The 14,022-nt window shown below is 36.5% G+C and overlaps 1 protein-coding gene across 1 annotated transcript in view; it reads left to right on the forward strand.

The window, feature by feature from the left end:
* The window catches only part of loj (p24 family member logjam), a 57,800-nt gene that overhangs the window by 27,744 nt on the left and 16,034 nt on the right, over window positions 1–14,022 (forward strand). Inside the window, exon 3 of the mRNA XM_090415699.1 lies at window positions 7,996–8,141. Within this exon, the coding sequence (XP_090271825.1) occupies window positions 7,996–8,141 (146 nt within the window). The remainder of the gene's footprint in view (window positions 1–7,995; window positions 8,142–14,022) is intronic.

A 14,022-nucleotide genomic window follows, 5' to 3' on the forward strand; every position in this document is an offset into this window, starting at 1 on the left:
TGACAGTGATCATGCTGTTCTTTCATGGGAAGTATCTACTTGTATTGAAACTCCGATTAAATCAGGGTACATGCTGAATTACAAAGCTGGAAATTATGATCAACTTAGAAGAATATTATCTTTGGTCCCATGGTATCAGTTAGTGAAAGGAAAAAATGTCAGCAATGCATGGGAATCTTTGAAAATGTGCTTGAATGAGGTGGTATCTGAATGTATCCCTAGTGTTCGAAGAGTAAATAGGTTGGGTGTGAAATGGATGTGCAGCCTTATTAAGCTAGAAATTCACAAGAAGAAGATAATGTGGAAAAAGTATCGTGAATATAATATAAAATATAAATATAATATATAAAACTCGATCCAAAAAAGTAATGAGTATTGTGAGAAAAGCTAAAACGGAGTATGAAAAGAAATTGGCCATGCAAGCTAAAGGCAATCCAAAAGAATTTTATCGTTATGCTGCAAGCAAAAGAAAGAATGAATCTGGAAGAATAACTTTATTGAATGCAGATGATACACGAGTATCGGAAGCTAAGGAGATTGTTCAGTTAATGAGTGCTCACTTTGCTAAGATATATCAACCACAGTGGTTCACTCAGGATTTAATCTTGGAGGGGGCCGAGCACTCATGATTTAATTTTGGTGTGTGTGTGGGGGGGGAACCCGAATCGAGTAGACGATTTGAGAATACACACTATGCATTGCATACGACCTATGACTGAGTATCTGCAGTGATTGTCAATATATGATAACCATGATCACCTCTGGCACAGCTCAGACAAACGAAGTAGCGCTCGGTCCGCCTGAGCACTGCTTTGTTCACCTTGCGTTCACAGCAGCAGTGATTTCCGAGAGCTATTCCCACTTTATGTGACCGCTAATTCATAAGTAGAAATAGAAGACACGATACAACACAACATAAATATAAAAAAATGAATTTTAGTTAGGAAAAGATTTTTAAAAATGTTTCTGGTGTTTTATTTCTTTTTTCTTTTTTTTGGGGGGGGGGGAAGGGCCCCTCAGCCCCCTCCCTGGGTGTGCCACTGATCAGCCAAGTGTATGTAGTATGGTGCACAGTGCTACTGCTACGTTGGATGAAGAGTTAGAGGTTCATGAAAATGAGGTTGAAGAGGTTTTGCATTACCTGGATAAGCATTTGTCAATAGGGACAGATGGAATATCTAGATGCCTGTTTGTTAAAGGAATGTTCAGCTGAATTGGCTAGGCCTTTCACACATTTGTATAACTTGAGTCTCAGCTCAGGAACGATACCACAGGAATGTAATATAGTTCCATTGCATAAGGGTGTTGCAAAAACTGATGTGTCTAACTACCGACCTATTAGTATTTCTGGTGTAGTAGTGAAGATTTTAGGGAAGTTAGTAAGAACTCGCATACAGAAATGGGTAGACAATCATTCTATACTCTGCAGGGAACAGTATGGGTTTACTAAAGGAAGATCATGTTTTAGCAATTTGCTCATATTTTATAACAATGTTACGGCTGAGTTGGATAAAGGAAATGGATACACTATGATAATGTTGGATTTTTCTAAGGCAATGATAGGCTGTTGCGTAAACTGGATAATATGGGATTGGAACATAATCTATTGACTTGGATCAGGGGATGGTTAACAGACAGATATCAAGAAGTGGTATACAGTGGGTGTGAATCTGCCAGATTTAAGGTAACCAGTGGTGTACCTCAGGGTTCAGTCCTTGGGCCATTATTGTTCAATCTATACATAAATGACTTCAAGCAGGGTCTATCATCAGATTTGCAATTGTTTGCTGATGATGCAAAGATAGGTAGGGCAATCAAGGATGCTACTGATATTCAGCAATTACAAAATGATTTGAATAGACTGGAAATCTGGGCAAACGAAAATGGCTGTCAGTTTAATGTTAGTAAGTGTAAAGTTATGCACTTTGGCATGATTAGAGATTCAGCGGCATATTATATTGGCAGGGTTAGGCTACAAGAAACTGAAGAGGCAAGGGATCCTGGTGTATTGGTGGATAAGAATTTAGAGTTCAAAGGTCACATAGCAAAAGTTGCAAATACAACTCAGAGGATAATTTCTATGCTGAAGCGAACCTTGACATGTAAGGATAAGGAAGTAATTTTGCCTCTTTATAAGGCTTTAATAAGACCACACTTGGATTACTGTGCACAGATTTGGTCTCCAGGGTTTCAAGGAGATAAAGAAGCTGTGGAAAAGGTGCAAAGAAGAGTTACAAAGGTCATATCTGGATTATGGGATTTAGATTATGAGGACAGATTGCGAGCATGTGGATTACAGACTCTGGTTAACAGGAGAAAGAGGGGTGATATGATAGAGGTCTATAAACTTTTGAATGGGTGTTATAGCATTTCAAATGATGAAATTTTTTGTAATATGGAGACGGGGGTAGAGAACATGGGGGGTATCCATGGAAGTTAAGGTTCTCAGTCAAGAAAGGGTTAAGAACTAGGTTTTTCCTCTCAGAGAGCAGTGAGTGAGTGGAATAGTTTGCCCTTAGGGGGTAGTGAGTGCATCTAGTGTAAATGAATTTAAGGGAAGATATGATAGCCGAGTTGGGTAATTTATAGCCTCCCTTGATGAGTTCTTGACTCCCTGGAGGTCTCAGATAATAATAATAATACCCAAATTAGAGATTTAGATATTGTCACAGGATATGAGGTCATTGTCATTTTCAATGCCTGTGTTTTGCAGGCATTGAAATTGGCAAAGTTATCCAAGCCCCATTGAAGAATGGTTTAGAGATCAGAATTTAGGCTTGCAGAAGTTGTTGCTATATGAGTTGTGGTGGTTTGTTTGGTGCAAGATTTGTCAAGTGAGGAGGAGGAATGTAGTATATTGTTGTTGGCAAAACTGTGTACTGGATTGGTGGTCAACTGGAGCAGGTCATTGATGTATAGAAGAAACAGGGTGGGACCCAGCGTTAGTTGCATCATTAGAAGATAGGGAACAATCAACCATCACATGCAATGTGAGTCCAGTGAGAAAACTGGCAGCCCAGTCACACAGTTGCACTACTAGATATCTCCAAAGCTTTTGACCATGTCTGGCACAAGGTCAAAAGCTTTGGAGATATCTAGTGCAACTACTTGGGATTTGTCAAATTTTTTCGTGGTGTTTATTCAGAGGTGTGTAAAATAGGTGACCAGCTATCCTATTGAATGGCATTGGCAGAATCCATACTGGTTGTCATTTATTAGTTGAGTACTTTTAAGATAGCATAGGAGTTGGCTGTTGATGGTTCTCTCCATTTCTTTAGAGAGGACTGAGAGATTGGGTCATAGTTTGGTGGTAAGGATTTGTCACTCTACTTGAGAATAGGTTGGGCATGGTCTAATTTCCAGGGTAGGGTAGAGTAGATTACACTGGAGTAAGAGAGCACAAACAGGCAACATAGAATAGGATTCAATTCTGGAGCACAAATGTTCAGCACAATTGGAGAAATGCCGTCAGGACTAGGAGACTTTTTGGTATCTAATTTGGATAGGATTTTTCTGATCAATTCCTGGTGTAAGGTCAGAGGAGCCATTGAATGTTAGGTGTTTGGAATGGTTGGGGAACATTTACCAAAAACAAATGCCTGGAGATTATCTTTCCATGTGGGTGATTATGCAACAGACCCAGCTGAGTGAGTGGTGAGAGCAGTGTTGGACAAAAGTTGTGGTCAAATGTGCTTTTGCCAGGGACCAAAATGCACAACAGCCATTTTGGCATGATGCAAGTTTCTGGCTTCTGGCTCTTTGGAAATTGGTTTTTTATGCATTGATAATTTTCTTGCAGCTGTTTGGGGCTTTGGTGTAAGCTGTGAGAGAAGGTGGAGTTTTCAATGATAGTTGTATTATGCTTGGTTTTTCATTTTAACAGCCATGGCACATCTACTGGAGAACCAAGGCTTCCTTTCCAGTTGATGGGAATTTAGAATGGAATGGGGAAATATGTGCTTCCATTCTGGAAAGGATTATTTTAGTGATGAGTTCAGTGCATAAACTTGGGTTGGAAGGCAGAAAGCAATGAAACTGTTCCATGGGAATGAGGCATAGAAATCTTGGAGGTCATCCTACTTGGTGTTTTTATAATGCCAGATGACTCTTGGTTGAGAATGTGAGAGAGTGGGCAAAAGTAGATTGTGATTGGGGAATTCTAAGTTGATTGCTCTGTAGCAAGGTATATACATCAGTGAACACATGCAGAAACTATGCCCTTGGGCTGAAAGGAGTAGAGAGTATTTGGGAAAGTTCAGATGAGTAGTGATTAAAGAGTGTGTGAAATTTAGGTTTCTGTCAGAAAAAGCAAGTTGGGTTTTGCAGATTGGAGTTGGTAGTATACATTGTTGAGCATACTCTTTTAATCCTACAATTTGATTTCCTTTCTTTCTAATGCTTTTGGCATTTGTAAACACATACTAGTTTATTTCTGGTTCTATAACAAGACTCCCCAACCCCACTCCTCAAATGTGACTCCTCCATGCTCCCCCACCCTTGGCCATTTATCTCTATCATCGCTGATTTTACACCTCTCCTCAGACCTGTGTGTGTTCTCCTCCACATCTGTGGTCATCCTAATCCTTTTTTGTACTCACACACATCTGCTCCTTTATCCATCATCCACTCTTCTCATGTCTCCCTGTCCATTCCAACCTTCCCTGTTTGTCTTGTATTCCTTTTCCTTCATTCTCTTCACTTGTGTCACTCATTCGTTCACAAGCTCTCCTACCCTACTCACTTGCTGTTCCATGTCACCTCTACCACACCTCTTTCTTCAGATCTTCCATTTACTCCAGTCTTCACTCTCTTGCAGCAGTAGTTTCTCCAGCTGACTCACATCAAATCCATTTAAAATGTAGCCCCTCTCTTTTAGACAACTTTGTCCATCCCTCAAATTCATCCCACACATTCACAAAATGAATTCCTTTCTCTTTACCTACATCTCTGCTAGCACCCTATTCATAATCCTCGCTCTTCTTCTCAGCTTATCAGTATCATTTCTGAATAACATACCGACTACCTTTCTTACCACACTGTTATCTTTAGAAACTTTAGAAACCTCTTGATATCCATCAACTACTGGATTCCATAATGGAGATAGATACAAAACATTTGATTGAAAACTAGAAAGCAGAGATATGGCACAATTGGAAGAGCGAGGCATGTTGCAAAGCACGCCTCATTTTGGAAAAGGCCTAAGTTTGATTCTCCTTGTGATGAGGAACCTTTATATGGTTTTTTTTTTCAATTGAAGATGAGTTAGCTGATCTCATACAGAGGTAGTTGGATTTTTTCATCCCACATAACAGACAAAAAAAAAATCCTAGTGGTGGTGGGCAGTAGATGGCGTTGGTGTAGATGATGATGGTAGTAGTGGTTCAGTGTAATAGTTGGTGGAGACAGTGAGCTGTAGAGTAGGTGCCCTTCCTCCCTCTCTCGATGAGGCTTTGGACTCCTTGGCGGTATCACACAATTATAATAATAATATTAGAGCAAAGGTTGGTCGATTGGTAGAGCCTCTGCTTCTAATGTCTCGCAAAAAGTTAAGCTAGTTTGAGCGTGGTTAGTAGTTGGAAGAAGACCAATCGTTCGATGCTGTTGGCACACTCTCCCTCGATGAGTCTTTGGAATCCCTGGAGGTGTCACATAATATTAATAATAATAATTTGACAATGGAATTAATCTGATAGAATTAATGGCAGAATTATGGTAAAAAATGAAAATATTTGGAACTTAGCATTGTTAATCATTGAAAAAAATATGTGCAAGCAGAACTAAGGTCACTTAAACGAATGGGAGAGGAAAGGTGTTTGATTCTAGGATGTTCGGAAAAGACCAAGATCCTGAATAGATTGATGCCATTAGAAGTTTCTTAGATGACTGAAATATAACATCTGAAAATATTGGATCCTGATACGAAACTAATTTAGAGGGAAATTGTTAAGTTTACATTATTACTAAATTTCCTGTCATGTACTGTCATAGTATCCTGTATAACCCCCCCCCCCAAAGGTATCTAACAGGCATTTCAATTATATATATATATATATATATATATACACTAGGGGCTTTGCCCCCTGAAGCCCCCCCTCCCCCCGAGTTCCAGACTGGTAGGCCGGTTCTCGAATTCTGATGACTCGAATTTTGAAGACTTGAAAGGGGGGGGGTTCTGCCTTCACTGGCACCTACGGTGCCCAACCCCTTGAGTTCTGGACTGGCAGGCCAGTTCTCCTTGAATTCTGATTACTCGAATTTTGAAGGGCTGGTCCCCCCTTTAGTTCTTTTTAGGCCAGTTTAGTTCTTTTATTTCTATATCTTCAAACCTGGAACTAGTTCCCTTGCTTTGTAAGCAGTGTGTTATTGTGCTGATATAGGAAGAGGCCTATTCTAAACTGTTGCTAAAGTGTGGGAATAACAGAATTGTCCAAAATGGCATCAGCATTTAAAGATCTGGATACAGAAACCAATGGACCCAGTCCAAACTAGGAAAAACAGCCAAAGACCATTATGCTACTGCCTCCAAATTTCATGGTTATTTCAAGACAATTCCTGTAAGTATTGTTCACCAGGCATCTGCCAGGTCCGGGCATATCCATTGGATTGCCAGATCGTGTACTGTGATTCATTGCTCCACAGGACCCTTTTCATTGATCCACATTCCAATGATGGTGTTTCCACCATTCCAGATGATTCTGGACATGTGTAATCAAGAGCTTGTGAGCTGCACCTTGACCATGAAACCCAAAGGGCAAATGCCTCCTCAGAGCTCATGCAGAAGACGTTTGTGATTGTTGCCAAGGCTAACTGACGATTTACTGTGACAACACGTTTGAGAGTTTCAGTTTTTTTGAGCCTGCCAGTTTGGGAAAGGGGCTTGGTGGTTCCATCTCGTTTCCACTTTGAGATAACCTCACTGACAGTAGATCGGGACACATGCAATGTGGCAGAAATCTCTCAGACTGAATGACCAAACTTATGGGCACCAACTGTCATATCACCCCACTCATCCTGATAGCAAAGAATGTCTATACTGCTAATGCCCACGTTCCTATGCATATATAGCATGGCAGACATGTATCTGCATCGTACAGGTGAGGAAATGTATAAGAAAACAATTGCATTTTGCAACAAATTATATAACTAATCACAGATACACGGAGTGCATTCATATGCACTCCTTGCACTCTGTGATTGGTTGTGCAGAGATTTGAATCTCTTGGTGCACACCTATGGAGCTATATTTATTATTATCCAAAGAGTCATCGAGAGAGGGCACCCACTTCACAACTCGGCATCTTCACCACTCACTCAATCCGCCAACGACAGCGAACCGCAACTACCATCGTCATCTACACCAATGCCATCTAATGGCCATCACTAGTAATTTCACAGACAATCACAAACACCATGCCCATGGCAGGATTCGAACCCGCAGCCATTTGGCTGGAGAGCAGATATGCTAACCACTCAGCCAACCAGGCCAGTAAGTTATATAATTATATATCTAATTAATGATCTTCCAATGATCAGAGACAATGATCTCCCTGATGCTCTTACTACCCTCTCTGCAGATACTGTCTCATGTTGGCATTCGAGTACCTGTTTGTGGTCTGTGCCTATTATATATTACAAGTAGCCTTTGTTTAATATGAAGATGTCTAATATTTGGCTACTAATCGTATATATAGGAGATCTATGTGTGTCAGTTTTGAGGTAAATATAAGACAATTGCATTTTGTAACAAAACCAAATGCTCATGCCTTCCACTTGCGATAAAAAAAAATTCTGTTCGACTTTTTCCTTTCCGATGTTGCATGTGCACAACTTGACATTTACTGCAATGCAGCACCCACTCTTTTTGCAAATCAGTTTTCAAAGTCATGTGAGAATCTAGGAAAGGAAAGAGTTAAGTCATTATTTTGCAAAAGATTAGAATTTTATCCCATGTGTTATATGTATATGAACCTTATATATTGCATTTTTCTTCTCTAGGATATTATCAGCTATGCATTGATAACTCAGTTTCACGATTTTCATCAAAGCTAGTAAGTCTGTATGTGAATTCATTCAAAAGAGATCAGTGGGAAAGTTTTGTAAAGGAGCTTGAAGAATTGGATGTGACAGTAACAAACTTTACGGTAAGTAGTTTGAATTCAGTGATATCAGCTTATGATATAGCTGATGTATGAACTTTTCCTGTGGAACTATTTTTTCTCAGGATCAATATCAGTACTTGTATTCAGTATAAAAATAATCAATTTTAGGCATATTTTGCAAAATATTGGATTTGCTTTGTCTATTCATCTGTATGCAAGTTAGTCCTGAACTTTGATTGGATATTATTTAAATTCAGAATTTGTGAAATGCTTATTTAAAAAAAAAAAAAAATCACACCATCTCAATTTTTATCTTATTTGGGTCATTTGCAGGAGTAGTTCATCTGAAATTGAAAATGTTTCAAAATTATACATAATGCTTTTCTAATGCCATCTGGATCTTGATATAATTTGATATGTAGAGTATACACTAGTGGTTCTTAACTTTTTTTTTTTTTTTTTTTTGCTTGGTGTGCCCCCTTTCAACTATTTGTATGGCCTTTGCTCAATTTTACACTAATTTAATGACTTAATAAGATAATTATAATATATTATTAGGCAAACCTAAATTACCATCAACATATTTGAATTGATAATTAAAAATTAATGACTTTGATACAAATTAATTTTTACTCAAAAAGATGTAATCTTACTATATTTAATAAGTCACTCATTAATGGTTACCCTGAGCCTGATGAGTTCCTGCTAACTTTTTAACATCAGGTTCGATGTTTGATAAATGAAGTCTCAAGTCTCCTCTTTCACTTATTTGCAGTCTGTTTCGTTGCTTAGCTAACAATTCCAACACGAAGCCAAATCGTTTCTCGACAAAATATGAGGAAGGAAAAGCAGCGAGCAGTAATTTTATTTCTTTCCAAAACTAGGATACTTGCATTGCATGTTTGGCCAGAATTTTCATACCCACGCTGTTGAAATCATACTTGAGCTTCAAAATAATTTTTTAAGTCAATAAATTCTTCACATAAATTTGGATGAACGGAAGTGGCATCAGAAAGAAATGAATTGAATAAATTGAAGAAATGAATAAAAGCATTTATAATTTCCTTTGCTTTAATAAGATTCATGTTGCTTCCCTGCAATTTGGTGTTAAGCTCATTTAATTTGGTGAAAATATCTGAAAGATATGCAATGTCAACCTTTTCCTTTTTTAGAACATTACACATGTTCGCATCATGTGAATTAAGAAATTCCAAAATACAGTATCATAGAGATCATTAAAGAGTCGCAGACAGTTTCCATTTTAGAGCCATTTAACTTTTAATGTGAAGCTAAAAGATGCTCAAATTCTTCTTCATTTTCATTGCAAAGTTTCTGAAAAATATGGGTATTCAATGACTGGGTATTCTTGTTGATACTGATACTATTGCTGAGAGGAATTGACAACGTCATATTACTTTTACCTGAGCAAATCATCGTATCTAAAACTTCATTTATAGCCGGTAAGATGAGAGTTTTGGCAATAGTATGTGGCTTTCCACATTTGGCAATTTTATTCACTGCTTTAATAACACCATCCAAAGTCTTGTGTAGTCTACTGCTAAGATGTTTTGCAGCTAAGTGCTGTCTATGAAGAATGCAGTGAATTGTAAAGATATTTGGAACTGCTTCTTTTAAATGTGCTATAAATCTACGATGACGACCAATCATAGCTGGTGCTCCATCACACGCAATCGCATGCAATAATATTTGTGAGAGGAATGTTTTTAGCATTAAAAAAAGTCTTTAACAACCTTAAAAATTGTAGAACTGTTTGTGTCAATTTTCAGTTGTTTAGCAAATAGAAACTCTTCAATAATTTCTTCATTAGTATTTATATAATGCACGTAGGCCATTAACAAAGCTTCGTTGTCACATAAAGTTGTCTCATTGAGTTGCAAAGAAAATTCTATGTTTTTTAAATCATTACAAAGTTTTTTTTCAATGTCCTTTGCCATTTTGTCAGTTTTTGTTGATACTGAACTACTGCTGAGAGGAACTGATGACATCAATATTACCTTTACCTTGGCCAATCATCATATCTAAAACTTCATTTATAGCTGGTAAGATGACAGTTCCCCCAATAGTATGTGGCTTTCCACATTTGGCAATTAATTTTGAAAGTTTGTAAGACAACAAATCCCTTCTCTTGTTGGTTACTTTGTTTTGCATCCAATCCTTTAAGTCCAGGATGATTTTTTAAATTTAGTCTTTAATTCACGAAAGTACTCCACATTCTCTTTTGCTTTATTTGGATACTTTGTTCTTAAATGCTCAATCATTCTTCAAGGCTTCGTTTGAGAAAGTTTTTTCAGATATTACACACATTGGTAACTGCTCATTATTTAAAGATGGAATAACTCCATATTTTAAATATTCACTTGAATATTGACACACTTTCTTTTTTCACTCATTTTAATGGGCTACAGTGCTACACAATATCAACGAAATGCACCACACGATACCACGGGCTAGATGTAAACTGCAAACCAGGGTTGTCAGATAGGCGTTAGGAAAAGTAGCAGATAAAGCTTATAAAAGTGGTGGATTCTGCTGAAATTAGCCGAAATAATTATTTTCAATGTAGAAAATTCAAATCAAAAAGTAACCCAGTTGCTTAACTTTCAATGTAAAAATTCTAAAAACTAAGTAGCAAATAAATTTGAACAGTATAATTGCCCAGACATACAATATTCTGAACAGTGTTGCCAAACATACAATATAAATAGGATGCTAGATTAAATATGAAATTTTTTGCTTTTATTATATTAGTAGTATTATAATACTTACCCCCCCCTCAGCGCCCCCAATGCTTACCGTCCAGGTTAAGAACCACTGGTATAGACTAAAATATGCCCATACAGGTCAGTTTCATTACAATCAAATCATTTTTATTTGTAAAATAATTTGAATTGATGATTATTATTCTGTGGTAGCTGGATGGAATTGGATGAAATTCTAGTCATTCAGAATTTGATTCACAATTAGGTTTAGTGGAAAGAAAATAGCACAAAGAAATAATTAAACAGGGGTTTAATAGTTCCAATATATTGTCTGTCTCAGAAACATCTTCTGAGATATAGTACAAAAATTATAACCACATGCACACATACATACACACAAAGTAGGTGGAAGATGTTAGACTAGAAGCCTGAAATCTTGTGGGGGGAGGCACCTCTATGAGTGCTAGAAGTTAGCTTGGTTGTTTGAGTGGGAAATATAAGAATTAATGTTTCCCAAATCTTGGGAAGTTAAATGCAACCATATTTATTTGGATTGAGTTGGTTTTTTTAAATCTGCTGATTCCAAAAAAGTCTTTCAAGTTATGTAGAAATAGTGCATATTAAAGATACAACATTATTTCAAAGCTGAATATATATAGAAACTATTTCAGAAGGCTCATAAGTTTATATTTGCTATAGTGAAGCATATAGTTTTTGATTTTATGCAAGTTATCCAAGTCATGGTCAGTGTAACTTAAACCTGATTGATCATAGTTATGGTGGTGGATGTATTTCTCATGTTCTTCAAGGCAGGTGTTGGCAGATCTCCCAGTTTGTTCATATTATGACTGATTGCAAGAATAAGGAACCCTGAACATCTGGAACACAGAGGGGGAGCAAGTGAATCCTTAGGATAGAAGATAAAGGCAGCTGGCTTCAGATGAGGTTTGAAAGCAGTGCATCATCATCAAATTCCTGACATGTACCCTTAAGGGGGCGGGGAGTGTACAGGTTATGAAAAACTTGCATCACCACTAACTTCTTGTCTACAATTTTCCTCCAAATCAATCTGTTACCTGTAAAGACTCCAATATTATCAAATTTTATATTTCTCTTCTAAGGTACTTTTTACTGTATCAATCCACCTAGGTCTTCCTCTGGATCTTTTTCCTGCCAACCTGGCAGAGAACACTTGTTTTGCCTTTCCTCTCCCATTCTGTTTAAGTCACCATACTACCTGAGATTAGCTCTGCTAACTCATTCCTGGATGCTAACAATGTCTGAAAGCAGTGCAGCATTTTTTAGTCTTTTTGAGGTGCCATAGATATAAGGAATAGTAATGGCATTCTATAATCTGTATGTTGAGAGAGCAATGTGTGGTGATGGTAGGAACAACTATTTTATTAAATCTTTTTTGGCATTATAATTGTTGGACAGGTATGTATGACAAATACAGGAGAGTTCAGTTCTGAGGTGGAACAAAGATTGGAAGCTCTGTTGGGAGCTTGACAGATTTTCATTTAAACACTTATTAATAAGGGTTTTAATGATAACCTATTGGGAAGATGTGTGATTAAAGTGTTTAGAAAAGACACTATTGTTATTTGCCTTTTTCTATAGCGAATTAGACTCTGTGTGCTGGCTGTTGAGTTGGAGGAAGAAAGTGTCTAATATGTCTGAGCCATGCAGCCAAATGAAGAATATATTATCAATGTCTTCTTCTGCTAACACATAAAGAATCAAAAATGACAGTATCAAGAGCATCTTTTTTTCATTTTTTTTTTTTCAAAATGTTGTATATTTGTTAGAAGAGGGGAGAATTTATGGCTGTGCCCTTTATCTGTTGATAAATATGGTGTCCTTCCAAGTGGAGTAACCAATATGGGTGGTAAAATTAGATAAGTAATGTTGGGGGGAGGGGGTTAAGTAAAGTTAGTGTTAAAAAGGGAGATATTGGTGAATAAAAAAAGTGTTGTCAAAACTAACCATTATATCTTTGTTATTTAAAACTAAATTTTGAATAAAAAATTTGAAGTAGGGAGAATTTTTTATAACTCTTAATGAACATTTACACAAAATTCAATATTTAGGATCACTATTAAAATGTATCCAGCCATTTCAATGTTAGTTACAGTCAGATCATGTGTGCAGTAAAATCAGGTGAATTTAGATTGTGTTCAAAGGGTAAATCAAAATGAGAGTTGAAGATTTATAAACTGCACAAGATTTAGATCACTCATCCAAAGAAGATTGTAAAAAAATAAGTGTTAATTGGATCCTTTTGAATACTGTAAATTTGCTTCTGATAATACAGTAGTTTTTGTAAAAGTAATGAAAATATTAAAAATTGAAAATTCAACTGAAAAATTTCAAACTGTACTATACAAAAGCACAAAAACCAAGAAATTATATTCTCAGTTTCATCCTTTATCCAAGTGTAAGCAAACAGTGAAGTCTTTAATTTGAAGTATTTATAGTATTTGCATCTTTAATTTAGAGTATAACCAAATGTAAAAACGTTCATCATCTATCTTTAATCCAGAGTATTTTAGTAATAAGGTGTGACACCATTGTGGCTTCTTGTAGATGGAAATATGACTTCTGCATTACTTCAACCTTGGCATCACTTCTGGGTCTGGCTCTGGCTCTAGTTCTCACCGATGAGACTCAATATTTTGATACTAAATTTTGAATAAAAAATTTGAAGTAGGGAGAATTTTTTATAACTCTTAATGAACATTTACACAAAATTCAATATTTAGGATCACTATTAAAATGTATCCAGCCATTTCAATGTTAGTTACAGTCAGATCATGTGTGCAGTAAAATCAGGTGAATTTAGATTGTGTTCAAAGGGTAAATCAAAATGAGAGTTGAAGATTTATAAACTGCACAAGATTTAGATCACTCATCCAAAGAAGATTGTAAAAAAATAAGTGTTAATTGGATCCTTTTGAATACTGTAAATTTGCTTCTGATAATACAGTAGTTTTTGTAAAAGTAATGAAAATATTAAAAATTGAAAATTCAACTGAAAAATTTCAAACTGTACTATACAAAAGCACAAAAACCAAGAAATTATATTCTCAGTTTCATCCTTTATCCAAGTGTAAGCAAACAGTGAAGTCTTTAATTTGAAGTATTTATAGTATTTGCATCTTTAATTTAGAGTATAACCAAATGTAAAAACGTTCATCATCTAT

Source organism: Typopeltis vanoorti, chromosome 3 (genome assembly GCF_054136105.1).
Source record: "Typopeltis vanoorti isolate ZY-2024b chromosome 3, IOZ_Tvanoo_1.0, whole genome shotgun sequence".
Taxonomy (NCBI): domain Eukaryota; kingdom Metazoa; phylum Arthropoda; class Arachnida; order Uropygi; family Thelyphonidae; genus Typopeltis; species Typopeltis vanoorti.